Source organism: Symsagittifera roscoffensis, chromosome 10 (genome assembly GCF_963678635.1).
Source record: "Symsagittifera roscoffensis chromosome 10, txSymRosc1.1, whole genome shotgun sequence".
Taxonomy (NCBI): Eukaryota; Metazoa; Xenacoelomorpha; order Acoela; family Convolutidae; genus Symsagittifera; species Symsagittifera roscoffensis.
In genome coordinates this window covers 26,974,625-26,997,049 of record NC_087071.1, presented here as the reverse complement: position 1 = coordinate 26,997,049, position 22,425 = coordinate 26,974,625, and the positions used below count along the sequence as shown (strand labels likewise).

Below are 22,425 nucleotides of genomic sequence, written 5' to 3'. Positions count from 1 at the left end.
TAATTTTAACAAAAACTAATTACATTGAAAAATAGCACGCAAAACAAATTACTTTGATTACTTTTTGACTGTTTCATTTTTCTTTGATTCCCAATAAAATGATTTTTAAAGCCTATTATTATTATGATTATTATAGAAGATTTACAAATCAAAATGTTTTGAAGGGATTGCTCCCTGAAACAAAACAATAAAATCAACGACACTGTGCGCAATCACAGGCAAAGCGCCAAGAGCATGGACGATAGAAGTTGTAGTGTGTATGAAAGTAAGACCAAAAGAACTTCAGTAAACGCTGTTTGAGGTCAACCAGAGTATAGACATCAACGAAGGCAAGGATCTGATTTACCACGCGTCCAGTTCGGAAGAAAAAGTTTTGTCTCGAGCTCTCTTTCTTCACTTTCGGGAGGTCAGCGAAAATTGCTGAGTCTGAACGAGTACTAATAGAGCTCTTGAAAGTGATGCACTTATGCCGTTTGAAGTCATACACACCATTCATGATCTTTGAGAAAGTCAGGCGGTCATAAACTTGAAGATTCACCGTTAGTGGTAACAAATTCAAGAAGACTAAGCGATCTCTCTAAGTACACTCGTAACTAAGGATCCAAGCTATGGCTCGCTTCTGTACCTGTTCAAGTTTTGTGAGGGCGGCTTTCGATGGAGACGTAACCGGAGAACAAAAGGTCAGCACAGGTAGCACAATAGACTAATACAAGTCACATTTGGTTCTCCAAGATGCAAGAGTAGATACATTTCTTATCAACAGATGTAGCACGCAATGAACTTTTTTACAACGGGAAAGTATGTGCGTATTCCACTTCAAGTCATTCGTTATCATAACACCAAGGTCTTTTTCTTCAGTTGACTGGGCAGGAGGTGACATGACATTTCTCCAGGTTGAACGGTAACTTCTTGTTTTCTGACCAACGGTGAAGCAATTGCATGTCATGCTGCAGAACATGCGGCGGAGAGAGACGTTGTCTTATAGACAGCAATTTGGCATCGTCAGCGAAAGTAAACGCATCGCAGGCTAATTTTTCACAGAAGTCGAAGCTGTACATTAGAAACAGAGAGGACCTAGAAGGGACTCTTGCGGGACACCGCTGAGTATTGGAAGAGTAGCGGACTGCACACCATTCACTTCCACGAACTGCGTGCGACCGATCATGATCGATCTTATCAAAAGCTTCGCTGAAGTCAAGGTAGACACTGTCTACTAAGTTGGTTGTGTCGGCTGCTCGGTATAAAGAGTCCACATACTGTAGAAGCTGGGTCAAAGTAGACCGTCCACGTCTAAAACCATGCTGAACGTCGGGAATCAGAGGAGACACCCATTCGTAGAGGGCAATAAACAGACAGTTTTCCAAACATTTCGATGCTATATCAATCAAAGCCACCGGCCGATAGTTCTCAACGCTTCGCCTGTCCCCTTTTTTTGATTTTTTGAAGAGTGGTCTAAGTTTGCTTATTTTCCATCTAAGAGGATATATACCAGTTTGCTTCACTTTTGTGAATATTTTTGACAAGCTCTTGGTTATGGTACCTGCATTTTTGAAAAAAGACGGAGGCAAATTGTCGGGGCCTCTTAACTTGGTCTCGTCAAGCTTATACACAATGCCCAGTACACGTTCCATGTATCAAAATCTTTAAGGATGCTCGCTGGGTTAGGGCCGAAGGGGTCGACAAAAGCACTTGAAACAGTGTAAACGCTTTGGAAATACTCATTGAACAAATTGGCTTTCGCAAAGTCATCTGAGGCTTTTTTTGCCAACCATGTAATTGTAGCGGGTAGCTGTAATTCATTTTTCTTTGATTCCCAATAAAATGATTTTTAAAGCTATTATTATGATTATTATTATTATTATTATTATTATGTTTTATTATCATTATAAAGGATTTACAAATCAAAAGGATTTGAATTGATTGCTCCCTGAAACACAACAATAAAATCAACGACACTGTGAGCAATCACAACTGCGGTAGCTTCATAATCACCAAACCATCTTTGACCTTGTCAACTTTGATATTCCATCCTGTCCTTACTACCATGTGGTTTACTCCAGTAGAAGGTGCCACTACTAGCTGTGGTTTACTCCAGTAGAAGGTGCCACTACTAGCTGTGGTTTACTCCAGTAGAAGGTGCTACTACTAGCTCTACCTGAGTACACTTATTTGAAAATAATTAAATTACGCTATTTAATTTTAACAAAAACTAAGTACATTGAAAAATAGCACGCAAAACAAATTACTTTGATTACTTTTTGACTGTTTCATTTTTCTTTGATTCCCAATAAAATGATTTTTAAGACTATGGCAGAGGCGGTATGGCGTACTGATACACGGCTGAGTCATCGATTTGAGTGTTGCTGATTGTACGGATCGATGACTCGTAGTCTGGCGGCGCACCAGTATCGTCTTGCTGGTTCGATTCCCTTCTTTCTGGCGTGCCTGGAATGCTGTACGCCGGAGGTGGTTCGTCTGGTTCGTGTGTTGTTGATTCACTTGTTCTGAAATTAATAAGAATTATTATATGATTATAAATTACTTCGATTCTCTAACTGTTATTGTAAATAGGACATTAAAAGATAGACGGTAAAGGCTAAAATGAAACCAATAGACTTTGCTAAAAATGATCACAGGTAAAAAAACCTTTTTAAATTTGAGCTAAAGTCATCATAATTGCTTTCAGATGATATACAAAAATACGGTCAAAAATAGCTAGTTGAAAAGTCGAAACTTTTCAGGCGAAAAAATCACCCCGAGCACAAATATTCCATCACTTTTTTCCGAAAGACGAAACAATAATATGAAAATCAGCTAGGAAAAATTATTAACCTTCGACTGTTTGGTGGTTCTGCATATCGCATTACATAATTAGCTTCTGGAATCACTTCATCTCGGTTCAAAGAGTACTTGGGCAGTCTGGGTTTGAACTCGTCGTCTTCTCCGGGCTGTGGTTGGCTTGTGGGCTGAGTTTCCTGGCGGCGGAATTCGTTCACATTCAAACTGCAAACATCAAAGCAAAATTGAGATCAGACGGAATAGTGTGAAAAAATGAACAAAAATCAGAAGTTGTTTTTGATAGTTTTTTGTTTTCTATAAAAATAGATTCAGTTGTTTCATCTTAACGAAAATAGCAGGAATTTTTATTTTTCGAAGTTAGAGCTCAATTTTTGACAGATTTTCTCGAATTTCAGGTGAACTGCAGAATTATTTCGGGATCTCTTTGACTATTTGCCCTGTGGTACCTAAATAAGAATATTCATCCCAATGAATAACTAATTTAACGCTTGATTATATGCAATTATTGTACTCAGTAAATTTTTTCTCCCTTCTGCAATAGAGAGAAAAAGTGGAACGGATCTTTTGATTTTTCAGCAAATGCAATAATCTGAATATAACTAATTTTAGTTATGCAAATCAATCAGCGAACATTTTATCGACCCCGGTTCATATCATGCTCAGTTTGCTTTTAAAAACCACAAGAAACAGACAGCCGTACAAAACATTACAAAGACCAAAATTAGACACATGCTGTTTATGTTTTCTTAGCAGCATTTCACTTTTGTAAACAGTAAACTTCACCACGATAGATGAAATTTTTTGAAAAAATCAATAAACGCATACGACTACAATTATACAACCAGCCAAAAATGCTGCAAGTTACATTATAACTATGTAAGGTTATTTCTTAACAGTTAAACAAAAGAGATATTATACACGAAACAGACGATGCATATTTAGAACAAATCCGCCCAATTTCTGGGAAAAAAATGGAACAGTCAAATCAAAATATCTGAATATCTAATTTGAATAATCGTAACTTTTCAGATGTTTTCAAAATTATTTTTAATTGTGATAATATTTGTCAATAAATTTTTTGTCTAGAGCAATAGCAGTTTTTGAAACCGCAGTTTTAAGAACATAAAATAGCTACACAGATACGAAGCGAAGCTAAGCAACACTTGCGATGCATAAAACTTTTGCGCTGCAAGATAGTGAATGGAAAAAAAACCAAGTCAAATAAAACTCAGAAAAATCAAAATGAAAAAGAAATCATTTACCGAGTGGTAACAAAGATGACAAACTTTGGGACGAAACCTGTTGAGCCGAAAACAAAACTGTTGTCAAAGAAGTTTTCTCAAGTTTTAAAAGTTTTTACGACCCATCCAACTGAAACACAATCAATCACGAATATAATTTGCCATCAAAATTACGCAATATAAACTGACTAAGTCGCCATATAACATGAACTGAAGATAATTACAACCTGAAACAGGCTTTAACTAGTTACTACCTGTATGATAGTACTTCTAATTGCTAGTTAGATATTAGTAGTTTTATTTGGTTACCCAGAATTTGAGCATGTCAGAGACGAATGGGTCCACATGAGTGAGTCCTGTGGACAAAAGTGTTTACGGGAATAAGTATAGTACCGATTGTAATACCTATAGTACTGATTGTAATACTCTTGCTTATCGCAAGGGTAATAACAAAAATTATTAATTCAAAAAATTTAGAACAAGTTTTTCTTTTGTTTATAACTTTGGTTTTGTTGGTTAAGCCGAGTAGACTCTCAGAGGGTACGCAATGTGCTTGTTGTCTATTTACTCAAAGTAATTCGATTAGTATGGAGTGAATAGAACACAGGCACATTGCGTACCCACTGAGAATCTACCCGGACTATATAACATAATCAAAATAACAAACATAGCCAACAGACAGTCGGAAAAGAGTCCATGAAAGCAAGGAAACAGAAAAAGATCTGCCTTAAAGATCTTTGAATTTCCAAAAAAAAATGTCCTTTACACTTTTACGATTGGTTTAAATTAATTTGCGAAAACTGAAATAATCGGTTCATTTTATATTCCGCGGTGAAATCTACAAATTAAATAACGCTTGCAAATCGCAAGTGTAAATATACTTAAGAAACTAGAAGTCGATCACGTTTTTCGTGATCTTTACACTTTTGCTTTTCAATAATGTTGTTTGTCTTCCTTTTTTCAAGGAACATGGCCGGAGTTTTAACACAGAGGCGAGGCGGAGATTTGCATCACTTGCGATAGAACACAAATTTGAAAATGATATATAAAAATTTGAAAAAAAGAGAAGTGTTGGAAAAAACTAGATCTACCGAAACGTTCGTACGTCTCAATACATTTTCGGCACTGCTGTACTTCAGCACTGTTCAGCGCCCCTTTTAAAATGTTTTGGGCGGAATAAGTAGAAAAAAAAACATTTCGCTTGGTTTCAATGCTCATCATTGACATTTCTCCTGCTCATCAGTTAGTGTTTCGAGACACGTCCAAGGAACAGTATTATCGAACTCTTTCGATTCAGGGATATCGACTTCTTTCTTGGCAGATTTAAGCCACGTAGTAACCTGTCCAAAACTGACTGAATTTATTGCCTAACTCTTTTGATTTTTGAAGACTGAGCTCTGATTGGTTGAAAAAAAATTTGCACATTCGGTCTTTCGCAAATGGACCGAATATGAGTCTCATATAAGTTCATTTTCAGTTTGGCTCATTCAACCTAATATGAGCGTCATGTAAGTTCATTTTCTGTTTTTTGCATTCAACCTGATATGAGTGTCATGTAAGTTCATTTTCTGTTCGTTACATTCAACCTAATTTAACTGTCATATGAAAGTTCTTTTTCTGCTTGATTTTAACTTATCCAGCAAAAGTGCCAGGTAGGTCCATTCACTGTTTTTTTAATCTTCAGAGCTGGCTTTTACAAACTCAAATTAACCGATTAAATGACTACAAGTATTACATGCAACTCGCAGCGCACCATCTGATGCGATTCGAAGCACCAGATGGCCAATCAGATCACGCAGTCAGGTGGTGCTGACAAGTACTGATATCATAGCAACAAGGAACCATAATCAACAGGTGGGTAGTACGGTGCTAAGTAATTTAGCAGGCCGATTTTATAGCAGACTAATTTTTAGTAGACTGGCTGCTGAGCAGACTGACTTTTTAGCAGACTCAGAACAATTGACAAGTCAGAACGCTAATTTCAAAAGTGGCATTGGCAAGTGACGACTCCTTGCTCTGTTGCGCTTACATTCGGCGCGGATGTTTTTGTTCGCGTAAATCAGTGTTTTGCCGCAAATTTTGAGATTTTTGTTTTTACCGTTGATAATGTTTTGTTGACTATTGGCGAGATGATGAAGATCTTGCTAACTATCCCCCTATGGTACCTAGTAAAGAATCACTACGCCTATAAAGAATTATTTCAACGGCTAAGAAATATGTGAATTTTGAACCTTGTAACGAATTTCACCCCTTTCGCTAGTTGTTCTGGGAATCGCTAACAACTGGGAAAACCTATACCGAGGTCCGATGATTGTTTAAATTGGGGAAGCTCAACTCCAGACTAAGCATCTTTTCACGTCTGTCAATCAATTATGCGTCAGTTGTACTACATTAGTCTGCTAGAAGACCAAGTTTTCACTTTTTATGCTAAAAGGGCCATTTGCTAAAAAGCCCATTATCTAATATGATGTGATCAGTTCCACTCATTAATTATTCAACGAGCGCTTATAACATTTTTAGTTATAATCGACGGATTCAACAGATCATAATTAAACTAACTAAACTGTGGCATTTGTTCGTTGAAAAAACGTGGTATAAAAGTGCATAAAAATGGCCAGAAGAGCCCTTTAAAATCACTGAATTTGAATACTAAATAAGAAGAACAAGACTTGTGCGCTTTCAATGACTAAAAAAAAAGTAAATTCATTTTTTTGATCAAATTACTTCCAGATTTATTCTTCCTTTTGGAACTTTTTTGGACAAACAAGCACCAATTTGCAGATTTCAAAGGCAAAAAAAACTATTTACAGCGTTTCCGATAAAATACACCCCAATTGAGAAAACAGGATCGACAGGAAGTTTTTCATTCCACTGTGAAAACATAAAAAAAATCACTTTTGAAAGTAAAAGTTGTTCATGTTTTTTTCCGACATGCACAATATTGTTATTGAAGAGCGTAATTTGCCTTTCAATTTTAAAATGAATTAAAACGCGAAATTTCTAAAAATAAATCACAAACCCAACCGTTAAAGTATAAATTAAAAACAGAAAAAGCACACGACCTAAATCAGCAAAAATTCATTTCGTTCATTAACACCTAATATAAAAGAAACTATTCAAGTCCAACTATATACACCAAATCATATCTTCACATAAGATGATGAAAAATAGCTTACGTCATCCCCATAACTGATGCTGGCTGCAGATTCCTCGGGTTGATGTCGTCGGCACTGGTCACATTGCGCACAAAACCAACAACTCTGGAGTGCAGATTAAGCTGTTCCACATCAGCATGACACACTGGAACAAAACGGGGAAATTACTCAATTGCTTTCTGTTCGGTTCTCAAAAGACATGTTTTTTTTCTGATTGACTGAAATCAATCAATAACAGAAGAATTTTTTCAAAAATGATTTGAAACTTCATCTCAAAAAGCTTTTTTTCCTGTTTTTGGCCCAGACAACAGAAAAGAGCCAAGATTGGCCTCGAAATTATTAAAGAATAATGCTCTCACAGATTATTTTAAGACGTTTATTAATGACGGAAACAATATCTAATTACGCAGAAGCTTCCTTGCAAATACGGGTTTAAAATATTGTTTTTGTTCACGTTCCTGCTGGAAAAAACTCCTGGTGAATAACTTACTTCCCAAAAAAAACATTATCAATTCTGAAAGTACATTTCGATGATATATAAGATAAAGGATCTATAAACCGTGATTTCCATTTAAAAATACAAAAAATTAACATTTAATAACCAGATGAGTTCAAATTGGCTCATCCAGGCAAGAGTTAGAGTCCACAATTATTCCTTTCTCATTTACTAAATTATAACATTAAAACGAAAATGTTTACTTATTTTTTGTTTTAGTTTTCTCATTTAATTAAATTTAAACTTCAAAAAATATATCAAATTAATATAAAATGCTTCTTAAATGGATATCACTGATTATAAGCTATGTATCAAATGGAGGTCTTTGGAGGATGAACTTCAAATGAGGCATGAAGAATAGCTTACATCTTTTAGTGTTCCATCTGATGACAATGTAGACTGTGAGTACAAGAAGGAGGGTTCCGATCACAGCTGTCAGAGGAATCAGACTGAACCAAAACAGAACATTTCAGTATTACAATTTAGTTCTACCGACAACGAGTCCGAACGAAACGCTGTTTAAAATAGTTTCTACAGTCAAAGAGTATTTGAAAATTATTTTAAATTTCAATAAATTTTCACGTTCCTTTGTAGGCTAGCATACAGGCGCAGATCTCGGAATTTTTTCGCCCTTTTTTTAGGCCAACCAAATTGATTTTCTGAGCTCTCCCAAATCACTATACACCAAATTTGACCAAATTTTCTGCGCCGCAGGCAATTTTTTGAAAAAAAAAAACAGGCCAAAAAAGGCGTTTTTAGGCACTTTCGGAAAAATTTCACCAAAAAATTGCGTTTTTTCGGCGCGCGCTCCGACGTCAAGATTAATATATATTGGCGCCCAAGGAAAAATTTTAGTGTCAGTCAGCCAAAAATGTATATCTCAAATGGTCCAAAGGGGAGATTTATTGACAACTATGTTTAATTTTGTAAATTTGGCAAACTGTTACCTTCTTGAAAATAAAGTTATGATTTATTATGACGATGAATAAAAAGAGCAGTGCTTACAACGGAAACTGTTGTTGTTGGCAATGCTGTTTACTCAGGCCGATACACACTGATCCACAGCAGAACTGGCTACTCTGTCCATTTACCTGACAGTCACGGTTATCGAAACAGGCTTGCACTGGCTCACACACGAATACAGACGAGGATTGGCACTCGAAGGCAATTCCAGTCCAGTTTGTGTAGTCCTCGTTATCATCCCACTCCGAACTGCTGTAGTTCCGAAAACAAAAAAAAACTGTCAACCCAAGGGGGAAATATCAATTCAGGGGGAATTCCGATCTTTTGGCCCGGCTCCGCAAGCGCATTTATTAGAAAATTTGATTAATCTGCAATACGTAATTTGCGGGCCGGTTGAAAATTATCATTGGGCTGAGTATTTTTTGAACAAAAAGGCGTTTTTCATTGCGGGGGGTTCAAAATTATCAGGGGGGGGGGGGGGCGTCCCGCAACTTTGGATCAATTCTGATACAAATAATGGTAAATCAGCCATGAACAATAAAATAAGAATTAGAACATTAGACCATTAGAACAATAAAATTGGCATAAGATTTAAGTTATATTATTCAGAAGACACTTTTTTTGCGCTAAAACACAGTTTTTTTTGATTTGGAGCTCTCAAAAATGACATATAATTCTAACAAATTTTGGGTATAAAATTTATGGTATAAAAACTACGGTGGGGTCCATTCACACCCCCCATAATTTGGAGGGGCCAATATTCAAGGAGGGGGGGGGTGGTGTCTATGAAGAAGTCGACTTGTGCTGCCGACAATTAAGTAGTGCAGACAGGGGCGGATTTAGGATTTTTTCTGCCAAAAAAGCTGGGCCAAAAAAGCGTTTTTAAGCACATTTTGGAGAATTTTGACCAAAAAATCGCATTTTTTTGGCACGCGCTCCCCCCTCAAAATAGTATATATTGGCGCCAAAGACGCCTTTAGAAAATATTTAGGTTCCGTCACCAAAAATGGGTATCTCAAATTAGAACAAAGGGGGACCTTTTGGGTCGGCAGGGGTCGAATCCCGGAGAGGGAAAGCGTCCCCCCCCCCTAAATCCACCCCTGAGTGCAGAGTATCAGTCTTAAACAAAGATGATGAAAAAATACGTTAAAAACAGCTAGAACTCAATCAAAAACAGTTAACAAAAAATTGAAGAATTACCTATTTTGCACTTGCGTGAAAATTAGGCTAGTTCTGAACATTTTGATTGACACAGGCTTTCGCCTAAAATAGGTTCTTCGGTCATGAGTATGGCACTCGTAACAATGTTGAGTCGTCAAAACGGAACCAACTCAAATTAACTCTCTGAATTCTATTTTGGAAGCAAGAAGAAAATAAGATATTACAAACCCGTGAGAGCCAGAAGAACATCTGGAAATCATCAGTGCCAGAAGAATTAGATGAACTCCCATCTTGGATCTCATCGACTCAGATTCAGCCAAGGGGAAAACACAGTTCTTCATCTTTGAAATGTGACCACAAGATCAAACCAAAATCAGAATTCGAAGTGAACTTTTGCAGGTAAACTAGAATCTAAATTTTTATAGCCTACAGATCTCTTGCTTAACTTTCGTATTCTTTTTCGGCAAAGTGAGAAGACTAAAAATTTGAAAACTAAAAATTTGAAAGTTTGGTCGAAAATTAAATCAGAGAGCAACTTATTGTCGAAGGTGCAGCACACAATACTGATTTTGTTGACTTTTCGGCTCAAAAACGAGGTGAATGTTACGATGCACCAGTAAATAATATATATTGTAAATCTTGAAACGACTCATTTATCGCACACGAGTAACGCACTAACAAATCAAGTAGTTTAACTTGCAAATACATATAACTGATATTCTTATCAAAATTCTGAACATTCATAATCGTATGCTTTTTAAGTATATCTTGTTGAGCCGAAGTTATAACTATACCATTATGTCACATATGGCTGTAAATCTACAAAGCTTTCAAATGATATCATAAAAATTGTTCTTTTTTAAGTTAACTGACACCAGGTCAGCGCCTGAATCAGAAAACTACTTTCAAGCCAATCAGAATCAAGAGTTGAGATGGTGTGCCGTTTCGTCACCATTTTTGACTAACCGTTCGCTCTTCAAAAGCGAAACTCAGCGCGAGGCAAAAAAAGCGATCGGAATGCCAGTTATACCAATAAAACGCATTCTTTTTCCATTTTCGGATATATCAACTTCACTAAATACCACTAAGCTTGTTTCAATGAAGTCGGCGCCGTTAACTTTTTCAAAAAACCGCAAATACTCAGAATCAAATATTATCATGCAGTACAAAAAATAATTTGAAAACCATTATTTAGATGAGTCGTTCTACGTTATAATTTTTTTTTTCAGGTCGACCAAATTGATTTTCTGCAGCTCTCCCAAATCACTATAAATAAGACCCTTTTTTGACCAAAATTTTTGCGCCGCAAGCAAATTTTTGAAAAAACAGTCCAAAAAGGCATTTTTGGGCTTATTTTGAAAAATGTTGACTAAAAAAACGCGTTTTTTCGGCGCTCGCTCCCCCTCAAAAATAGTACATTCTAGAAAAATTTTAGGGTCAAAGCCAAAAACCTCACAATATCTCACAATGGTACAAAGGGGGACCCTTTGGGTCGGCAGGAGGTAGAATCCCTGAGGGGGATTCCGACCCCCCTCAAGCCCCAAATTCGCTGCTGTTCTCTTAAGTATTGTCAGGGATTTGACACCCTCACCAACCAAAGGGTCTCCCATTTGGTATTATTTTAGGGCATCCATTTTCGGCCGACCAAACCCTAAAATGTTTCCAAAGGCGCCAATACATTCTAAATTTGTATGTAGGAGCGCTTGCCAAAATCAACGCGATTTTTGGTCAACATTTTCCAAAAAGTGCCCAAAAACGGCATTTTTGACTGTTTTTTCAAGAGTTGGCTGCTGCGCCAAAATTTTTTGTCAAAATAAGGTCCTCGTAGTCGAAATAGTGTCTTCGTAGCCACTGAGTATTCTAGGAATGCTCGAAAAATTAACTTGGTCCGTCGACCAAAAAAAAGATCGACGAAATTTTTGAAAAAAAAAAACAATTTAACCAGAAAATTAAAATATAGCGATCAAAACAATTTAGCCGATCTAAAATTTTCAATACAACAGAATAACAACCAAATAATGACAATTCAGAAAAAAACCTCAGAAATACAAAACCTTGCTTCTTTGAAGCTGTCCATTAGACCGAGTAACAATTGTTCGTCAACTGAGAGAGACATTAACGTTTTGCGCAAAAACATATCAAATCAGAGAAGTTTATCTACAACAATGAATAATGCTCCAACCTTAAACCAAGCTAAAACAGACTCTAGTCTTATTGGAAAGAAACTAGTGATATATGTATTAACAGAAAATATAGAGGACGATAAACAGGTACAAATTGAAAAGGACAGAAATAGTTTGCTGCAAATGTTCAGAGATACGATGGAACTTGAAGCAATTACTGTGAGCGACTGTTTTAGACTTGGTAAAGAGCAACCAGACGAATCAAGACCTCTTATATTTTACATTCCGTGGCATCACAAATTTATTTTTCTGTCATTGAGAAAGCTAAAGAAGTCGAAAATGTATATCAAGGAATTAATGAGTTATGCGGATGCGTACTATCAGAACGAAAGGAAAATTCTAAAATATAGATACGATTTGAGTTCTTTGAAGCAAAAAGAAAAATCAGAATTCAAAATAAAGGCTCGAAGCCTTGTTTTTGGGGTTTAAACAATTGACTGTAAGAAAGAGGTTCAATTCGAGTGTGATCGAATTCTTGGTAAAAGGAACTCTTCCTCTTGACTACTAAAGGACATAAAACTTTTGTCCATTAATTGCAGATCATTTTTAACAATTGAACGGAAAATCAAGCTGGACAATTTATTGCGAATCCATCAACCTGACATTGTTGCCCTAAGTGAAATACGGTCGGTCAAACATGTTGAAAATACTGCAGTCTTCTGCACAAATGTAAGTGAAGTAACTCACCTTTCTGATAGGAAAAATGGACCTCATGGAGGAGTCCTAATTGCGGTTAAAATATCACTCAAACTAAATGTCATTGATGATCAATCAGTTTTTTTAACTTTGGGTCATATTTGTTTGTGAAGCTGAATAACATAATGCTTTGTATAACAGCCAATTATAATCCACCGCATGACAGTCCTGATACTCTAAACGGACTTATATTTGAAAAGTTTTTGGGTGAAAGGAACAAACAACTCAAAGTTCATATGGTAGATTCTAACAAGAGCACAACGCTCTGGATTTTATGCGGCGATCTGAACTTAACTTCAGTTGATTGGAATATTTTATCAAGTGATGACCAACGTGAATCCAGTTTTTTGAAATCTTAGTTTAATGAAAGAAAATGATTTACTACAGGGAGACGTATTATTAATAGAAAAGCATTTTTTATGTAATAATTTCGAAAATACCAAAGCTTCTCAGATCATCCTGCAACTTTCCTGTCAAATAGCATTTGAAATTGAAGCGGAACAGATAAATCTAAACCGTTACTGTATCCGTAAAGCAGACTCCGAATCGTTGCATTTTTTTAAAAACAACAGACTTCATTGCTCGAATGATGCAAATAGAATGCTTGAAACGTTCTATGGGTTGTATTATCAAGCCGTTGACAAATATATTCCAAAAAAGACAATTCGTCGCTCTAAAGCCCCCATTGGATGTCATCACACTCAATAAATGCTGAAAATCGTCTTCAGACGGTCTTGAAAAGTAATTATTCTGATGAAAAAGTTAAGCGCTGCAAGCAAGAATTGAATGATTCTCTAGAAGTAGACAAAGTCGTTTTTTTTTAGTCATTGAAATACTTCGATTTAATGAGTTACAAATTTCTCATATCGATAAATGGAAAGGCAAAAGTACCCAGGTAAATGTCATACAAAAATACCAGTTTATGCTCTGATTTTGCAATCTGCGAGGCTTTTAACGAGTTTTTTTTGCATTTGCGTACAAAAAAGATAACGAACAATTGAATGTTCCAAGCGAAAAATTTTTCCAGAAATATACTTATCAGATATTTTCGTTTCGCAATGCGAAATTCTTAACGAATTGAGTAAATGCAAATCAGGAGCAAATTGAGTTGAAGGTATATCTCCTAACAAATTAATTTTAGTCTTACAGTTCTGTTTGAATGATATTGTTGAATTGTTTAATTGTATAATCAGTAATGAACAGTTTCCAAATATCTGGAAAACAGCACACATTAATCCTTTACACAAAAAAGTTTCTCGTATGAATATTGAAAATCACAGGCCCATGTCAACACTTCTTGCACTCACCCTAATATTTGAACGAGTTTTATATAACAAGGTAATAATGTTCAATCAAAGAAATTTGTGTAAAAACCAACTTTGATTTCGAAAACATCATTCGACTGTGATAAACCTTATATTGTACTGTGATGTTGTATACAAGAAATTACAACAAGGAGAATTAGCTCTCACGCTGTTTTTAGAGATTGCAAAATATTTCGACTCTATTAGCTATAACATCAATTTATACAAGATTGCCAGAATAGGCTTCGACCATGAGTTTCTTCAATTGTTTGCATCGTATCTCACAAACAGAAAACAAAGTTTTTCTTCGTAATACATTGTCTCATTCCCGCAATATAATAAGTGGTGGTCCACAGGGAAGTTTTTTGTTGCAGTGTTCTTGTTGTCTTTATGCATAAACGATATGCCAGAAGTTATTGACAACCCTTGCTTTTCATATGCTGACGATACAAAAATTATTGGAAATTGGTTCGACCTTTCTTCGATTCAAACAGATTTAAACAAAGTAATCAGATGGGCAGCAGGAAACAGAATTTATTTCGATTTAAACAAATTCGAACAAATTAGATTTCAAAAACCAAACAAGCGATACCCTTTAAGCGATCTTTTATCTATTGATGGAGATCAACTAGTTTTAAAAACACAGTGAAAGACCATGGTCTTTGATGCAACTTTGAAATTTCATGGGTATACCACATCAACGAAAGGCTTAAAAAAGCACACATGCAATTTAATTACATCAGAAGATCTTCACCAAACTCACTGAAAAGCTCTGTTCGGGTGTCGTTTTTTAAAAGTTGCAGACTATCAATATTTTTTATGCATCTCCAGTTTGGTTTGCGACTAAAAACCAATGTAAGCGAATAGGGAAATTTCATCGGAGATGCTTAAAATGGTGTTACAAAAAATAATGAATTGAAAGATGAGGATTGTTTTTTATTTGAAAAAAAAAAAAGCAAACTGTTGCCAAAATCACTGACGTTATTTTAAAAACAATTTAATTTTGCTGAATAACATTCTTAAAAACGAGTTGCCGATCATTTTTCTTGATTTTTGGACAATTGACAAGGGCCCTGATTCAAGTCGAACTGGGAACAAGATGCTTTTGAGAATGCCAATGATAACACGGAGCAAGCTTTGTGAAAACTTCTTTCACCGTGTCGCAAAAATTTCAAACACCCTCGCGAGATCGAACAATTTGCCTGGCTATGATCCTCTTCAAGAAACTGTAATCTTTAGAAAGAATTTGAACCTGTTATTGTTAGACAAACTACAAATATATAAAGACTCAATTTATCCAGAGTCATGGTTTTTAAGTTTATATTACTAAGTTTGTTATCAATGACTAAGAGCAACTAATCCCCGCCTTGCGGGTTTAATTCAATCTTATTTTTATGATTATTATTATTATTACACAGGAGAAATCACATATGAAAAGAAAAGAAATCGACACGAGCCGCTCATAAACGCGAAATTAATATACTTCTGTCTTATCTATATCCGGCGAGCCAGAATGTTCCATCTATAATTAAGGCCTGTATGTTGGCAAAATCAGTAACTGAAACGGTATTTTTGGAGCGAATTTTATGTTAAAACAATTTTCTGCACATTGAAATGAGTTAAAATTAGTTTCAAAAGTCTACATGAGCAAGTTTCAAGCCAATTAACTTCCTTCCCAATCGTTGACGCAGAAGGAAGTCGCCAATAATTGTTGAAAAAGTTTTTGAGCATTCACAAGGCAATGTTTAATTAAAAGCTAGCATAGAGGCTGGGCGGATCAAAACAAATGATTGACTTAGCAAAATGTACCAAAATTAATTTATTTCGCAGAGATGAGCTAGAAAAAGCTAAATCTAAGGATAAACAGCAATTCTTCGTCATAGAATATACTGCAAAATCTATCAAAAATCGGCTACGGAGAAAAAATATCAGTTAAAATAAGAATGAAAACAGGTCTTTTTGTTCAAACCATTTAAAGAATGGCGAGTAACTTTGTATTCGTGTGCTTCAGTTTTTTCAAGATAGTTAGTAGTTGGAGTTAAGCGCACAAATTAGTAGTAGTAATGATAAAAAAATTTAGAAAATGAAAATTGAAAGTTGACTTTCAAAAGTTAACTGAAAAATATTGAAACAAAAACCACAAAATTAAAAGATTTGAGAATCATTTTTCAGTACTTTTGCTCATCGGTGCAAATTAAAGCATATTGAGCACCTATGTAGAATGAAAACTCTTTATGAAAGTACATAAAAACATGAGAAAAACATTTATAACAAGTAGCACAGAATGTTCCGACCATAGACTTAAGCTAAACAAAGAAAATTCCAGAAATTAGGCATATTCGACAGTCATAAAAAACAGGCAAATTGCAAAACAGTTTTTGCTGAAAAACACATGAAAAAAAAACAAAACAAAATAGCAAAAAAATCGTGATTTTCGAACATTTCTTATTCCCAATATGACGCGAACAAACTCCAAAAATAACTTTACTCGAGAAAATTTAAATTTACACGGCTTAAGCTAAGTATAAAACAATTTTTTTAAGCCTGCTCGCTCATCCTATTTGCCCTAAATTAGAACAAAAATAGAAAAAACTCAACCGGGTTTTTCTCGACACTGAGAAAATGTTTTCAAATTTTTCAAATATCGTTCAAATCAAGACTGAGGGGCTTTAGAATTATATACCACTCATTAATTTTCCAATGTCCACTTTCAGGAAAACAAAAAAAGAACAAAAAACTAAAATATCCGAATACAGAGTTCCTACCCATTTTCAATGGCCTTTTCAAACAAAATTTGCCAAAATCGTTGGATAAAAACACATCGACAAAACCAGAAAAAAAAACACATTCTGTCAACTAATTATCCGTATGCAAGAAATCCGGAACGACATTCAAATCAGATTCTTGTAGACATTTGAACAAAAACTAGACCAGAAAGTAAAGAAACCGTTTTTCAGGTGGAAACCAGCAAAACAAAACAATCGATAATTCAAAAACAAACTTCAACAAAAAAACTCATGTGTCAATCTATGTGCACTCTCTTATGAAATCGGCCATTTTCAAGCTAGCTCAATCAGAAATCCATCAAAAACAGCAGAAACTTAGTCGGCATTAGTTCAGAAGAAATTATTGCGCTGAAATAATTTCGGTGAGAACGAATTCAAAACTCGGCCATTACGCATATAATTGTCAAAAAACCCAGATATCATTTTAGCAGTCTTAAACTGAGCAATGGTCGACAAAACTTATCCTGGAAATAATCCCGATTAATTTGGAGCCAAAAATTTTTAAAAACCTCTTCCGTAAATATCACAAAATAAACTGACTTCAAAAATTTGTATTATGTCTAAGCAATCTGTTGACTGTTATGTACTATCCAAGACCCAAAAAGGTTCAAGACAAGAAAAATCCACAAATTCATTACCTAAACCGTTTTGGAATTCTAAAAAAGCGGAAAATTCAATGAATTCCTTGACAACTGAGCAGAATGAGTCATTGAATTTGAATTTAAAACGGAGCAAGCTGAAACGCGTTTAAGATTCGCCTGAGCAAAATCTTTTTAGAAAAAATTTGAAGTGAGGGAAAACTAGAGCTCAATTGCAACGCCCTTGCTATTCGCAAGATTATAATAAACTTTCGTTTTCTGTAGAAAACTTATTTCTCAAGAGCTGTAGATACACAATCAACAAAATGTTCACAGTTCATAATTCTATGAAGACAGTCCATGAACCTATTTGAGCTTCGTAATCCAGATCTATTGAAAATTTATTACAAAAAGTGACTTTGAGTGATTACCAATACAAACAAAAAACAATCCTACAAAATATATTTCACATCAAATTAACAGAACAAATCAAAAAATCAACAGAAGAGTCTATTTCAGTTTAAAAACTTACTTGTTGTAAGCCCCTGCAATTGCTTTATTCAAACTTCTCGAGGAAATTTGCTGTTCACGTAACGGTTACTGTTTCTACTAACTGTTTCATATGCACATAACCTCCGTAACACTGTTGGAAACGGATGGACGCATTTTATCAGAGGGCACCCAACTGAGCCCATGCAGTAAACCTGTCGAAGGATAGTCTTTTTTTTCTATTTCCTGACAATCCAGATTGAATTAATTAGTTGATTACAGCTTTTTTGCAACTCAGGGCCGTTTTTTGCGTCTAAAATGTAGATCAAAAATTTGAAACTTGTCAAATTTCAACATCTCGCTTCGAAGGACGAGCATGCATAATTGGTGAAGCAGTTAGTTCATCTTTTGATACAACCAGGCTGATACAAATTCATAAGCAATATGTGATCCGTTAAAGTTTGAACACTCGACAAATACACTCACCTTTTTTTGTGATGCAAAACCACGGAACTAATTGCCAAAATAATTTAAATTCGACAATTCTACGTCTATTTTGAAAGAAAAACTGACAGCTCATATTTTTAAAAGTATTATTATTGTTGACCTAGTTTCAGTTGTGCTCAAGAAACTGGTTAGTCAATGGTTATCAAAAACTAAGGAGCATGCATTCCCAGGGCAATGATTGATTACCAGGCGTGATTATTAGTCGTCCAAAAAAGGCATCGCGAGTTCGGCTCCTCTCTTGTAAACGATGTTTTTTCGAGTCTTCTCCCGGTGGGACTACAGCTACGCTGTGCTCTGATTAGGTAGCTCACGCGTAAATCACGGTGAGCAAAATTTGATAGTCCAGTGAGGCACCAACAATTTGTTCACAAAGCAATACATGCGACTAATGACTAAATATTAGAAATGGGATAATTGACCTGATAAGCTGGAAAAGCAAAAACGGGACGATTAAGCGGCCTAAGTGTTGCGACAGAAGATAAGTCGAAGCATAGTGTATCGTAGCCACGCAAGCAGATATCGTAGCAAAATATCAAAAGATGGACTGTGCCCAAAACCCGACAGCAGGGGCTCAGTAAAATTAATTGCAGTAATACTGCAACTGAAAATCAATTACTGTGTAACTTTTCTGACTGCAATTAATTATTGCAATTATTTTAAGTTGAAAATCAATTACTGCCATAATTTTTATTTCCCAAAAATTATGAAATAATTTAAAAATTGTACAAATCAAATCATTTTGAAAACAAGCTCCACTTTTACGCAAAGTTTTTTCTGCAAATGAGATTTTGAAGTAGTTGGTTCCATTGGTGTTATTTTTTTTTTGAATACTTTAATAGCATCTTGTTCGTTGGGCGTAAGGTCGGTGAAATTGTGGCTTACATTTGGATTATAATCAAAACTGATAATTGCAATTATTTTGGTTGCCGCGATAAATTATTGCAATTATGATAAGTTCAAACTCAATTATTTTCATTTTTGAGAAACGAAAAACGATAATTATTGCAATTATTTCAATTGAAAATTATTTTTACGGAGCCTCTGCCGGAGAGTATCAGTCATTTAGCACAAACTTTCAGGGGAGCGTTTAGCGTTCTGAAATCAATCAAAACTGCCCTTTTAGTCAAACTTTGTCAAATTTCAATATCTCGCTTTGAAGGAAGAGCATGAAAAATTGATGAAGCAGTTAGTTCATCTTTTGATACAATCAGGCTGATACAAGTTCATAAATAATGTGTGATCCGTTAAAGTTCGAACTTTCGACATTGACACTCACCTTCTTTTTTTGACGCAAAATCACCGAACTACTTGCCAAAATTATTTTAATTCAACAATTCTACGTCTATTTTGAAAGAAAAACTGACAGCTCATATTTTTTAAAGTATTATGATTGTTAACCTGGTTTCAGTTGTGCTCAAGAAACTGGCTAGTCAATGCTAATCAAAAACTAAGGAGTATGCATTCCCAGGGCAATAATTGATTACCAGGCGTGATTATTAGTCGTCCAAAAAAAGGCATCGCGAGTTCGGCTCCTCTCTTGTAAACGATGTTTTTTTCGCTACTTGTCCCGGCGGGACTACAGCTACGCTGTGCTCTGATTAGGTAGCTCACGCGTAAATCACAATGAGCAAAATTTGATAGTCAAGTGAGGGACCAACAATTTGTTCACAAAGCAATATATGCGACTAATGACTAAATATTAGAAATGGGATAATGGACCTGATGAGCCGGAAAAGCAAAAACGGGACGATTAAGCGGCCTAAGTGTTGCGACAGAAGATAAGTCGAAGCATAGTGTATCGTAGCCACGCAAGCAGATATCGTAGCAAAATATCAAAAGATGGACTGTGCCCAAAACCGGACAGCAGGGGCTCAGTAAAATTAATTGCAGTAGTATTGCAACTGAAAATCAATTGCTGTGTAAATTTTCTAGCTGCAATTAATTTTTGAAATTATCTTAAGTTGAAATTCAATTACTGCCATAATTTTTTATTCCCAAAAATTATGAAATCATTAAAAAATTGTACAAATCAAATCATTTTTGAAACTAGCTCCGCTTTTACGCAAAATTTTTTCTGCAAATGAGATTTTGGTAATAGTTGGTTCCATTGGTGTTATTTTTTGAATATTTTGATGGCATCTCGTTCTTTGGGCGTAAGGTCGGTAAAATTCTGGCTCATATTTGGATTTTAATCAAGTCTGATAATTGCAATGATTTTGGTTGCCGCAATAAATTATTGCTATTATAATAAGTTCAAAATCAATTACTTTAATTTTTGAGAAACGAAAAACAATAATTATTGCAATTATTTCAATTGAAAATTATTTTTACGGAGCCTCTGCCGGAGAGTATCAGTCATTTAGCACAAACTTTCAGGGGAGCTTTTAGCGTTCTGAAATCAATCAAAACTACCGTTTTCGTTTTCATAAGAAGGAACCAACGAATGTCTTTTATTGTAAAGTTTTGAGAACTTTTGCAGTTTTTAACTTGCACAACTTGTTAACAGGATCCAGTTGACTTTCAAAATATAGAGAGCTAACTAATAAGGGATTTCCTAACACATTTGAACTTTATTTACAACCATAACCCACTGGTTAAATCGATGCTTGTGAGGCGCGGGTGGTGAGGGGAAGTTGAATATTGTACGAACCACAAACAGGCCATTCTGAACAGACAGCATTTTCTTGCTTTAAATTGTGAAATATCACACTTTTGGCTATAAGAACGCGCTGAAAAAGTTAAGAATAATGGAGGACAGAAAGTGGCGACGAGCCCTCAAATTAAAATTTATTTCGGCGAATATTTAAATTACATGCTTATCTGAATATCAAAAATATCCAAAATATCTGAATATCCAAAAAAATCCATAATTTTCTACAGACTTAATTATCTAATTGCTTTATTAAAAATCGTTATATCTACAAGCACAAAAAATAAATGACATTTTTTGTATCTGTAAAGACTTTCATTTTGTGTGTCACAACAAAAAAGTTCACAAAATTGAATCAGTTCCGAGCTAAAAAAAAAAACAAAAAAGAAATTTTTCAATCTGAATGAAAACAATTAATAGCCCTAACCAAATATTTCCTGTTTAGTTAACTAACTTTCAGCACAACCATATCCAAAAACATAGCCACCAGAAACAGAAAAAAAATACAGCGTACTTTTTTTTAAAAAAAACTTCAACTTTCGAATTTCAAAGTGAATAAAACCTTTTTGAGTATGAAATCACTTCCTGTTTTAATTTTGTCTTTGATAAAACTACACAATTTGAGAAAAATGTGTCAATAGGTCAAACTTTTAATCCGCTGGAAAATCTGAAAGTTAAAATCTACTTTCGAATTTAGAAGTCGATCATGTTTTTCGGTATCTTTAAACATTTGCTGTTCGATAATGTAGGTTGCCGTCACAACATTCATCGACTCTGAATAAATTTTTTTATGTCAAATATCAACCTAAATGAGCTGGTTGAATAGCATGGCCGATAAATTAAATATTTTCCGATGTTTTTTAAAATTTGATGAGGCTAAATTTCAGCGAAAAATTGGGCTATTATAGATGAAAAAGAAAATTCTACACATATGACATGGACTTTACTACTATTAGATATTTATGCCGGCCAGATATACAGGAGTTGATTTATATCTGAAAAAATTACATGTATCGAAAACGTTCAACTTACCAATACAGCATGTTTTCTCGGAGATAAAAAATTGCAAGCTTTTAACGCAATATGGCTCCCATAACTTGATATATCAAGAGAAATTACAGACAACAGTTCCAACATTTCCACTCTCAACTTATTTTTTATTGTTATCATGACAGCTTGCTTTGAAAATGAGGAGTTATCTACCTTTTGATGTAGGGTCAATGAATAAAAAACCACATCTTTTCTCTATCCCCTTTTTCCCTAGTCAAAATTCCTTTTTTCGACCAAAATTTCAAGTAACGCTATATCTTTTTGTCTTAAATTTTTCCACGTCAAATGCTTTGCATCAAACTGCACCGGCAGTTGCTTAGCTTTATTTCGGGTCAACAGCTCGTATTCATTACAAAAAAATGAAAAA

The 22,425-nt window shown here is 35.0% G+C and overlaps 2 protein-coding genes across 2 annotated transcripts in view; one reads left to right on the top strand and one right to left on the bottom strand.

Annotated features, from left to right (window-relative positions):
• LOC134855116 (splicing factor 3B subunit 1-like) overlaps positions 1 to 22,425 on the top strand; it is a 602,997-nt gene that overhangs the window by 297,908 nt on the left and 282,664 nt on the right. The window lies entirely within an intron of this gene.
• Positions 2,180 to 10,496, bottom strand: LOC134855466 (uncharacterized). Its single transcript, XM_063871999.1, has 6 exons — positions 10,044 to 10,496; positions 8,697 to 8,906; positions 8,058 to 8,140; positions 7,217 to 7,340; positions 2,833 to 3,003; positions 2,180 to 2,504 (listed from the first exon to the last, which is right to left on the bottom strand). The coding sequence occupies exons 1-6, from the start codon at positions 10,154 to 10,156 to the stop codon at positions 2,306 to 2,308; spliced, it is 900 nt and encodes a 299-aa protein (XP_063728069.1). The 5' UTR covers positions 10,157 to 10,496; the 3' UTR covers positions 2,180 to 2,305.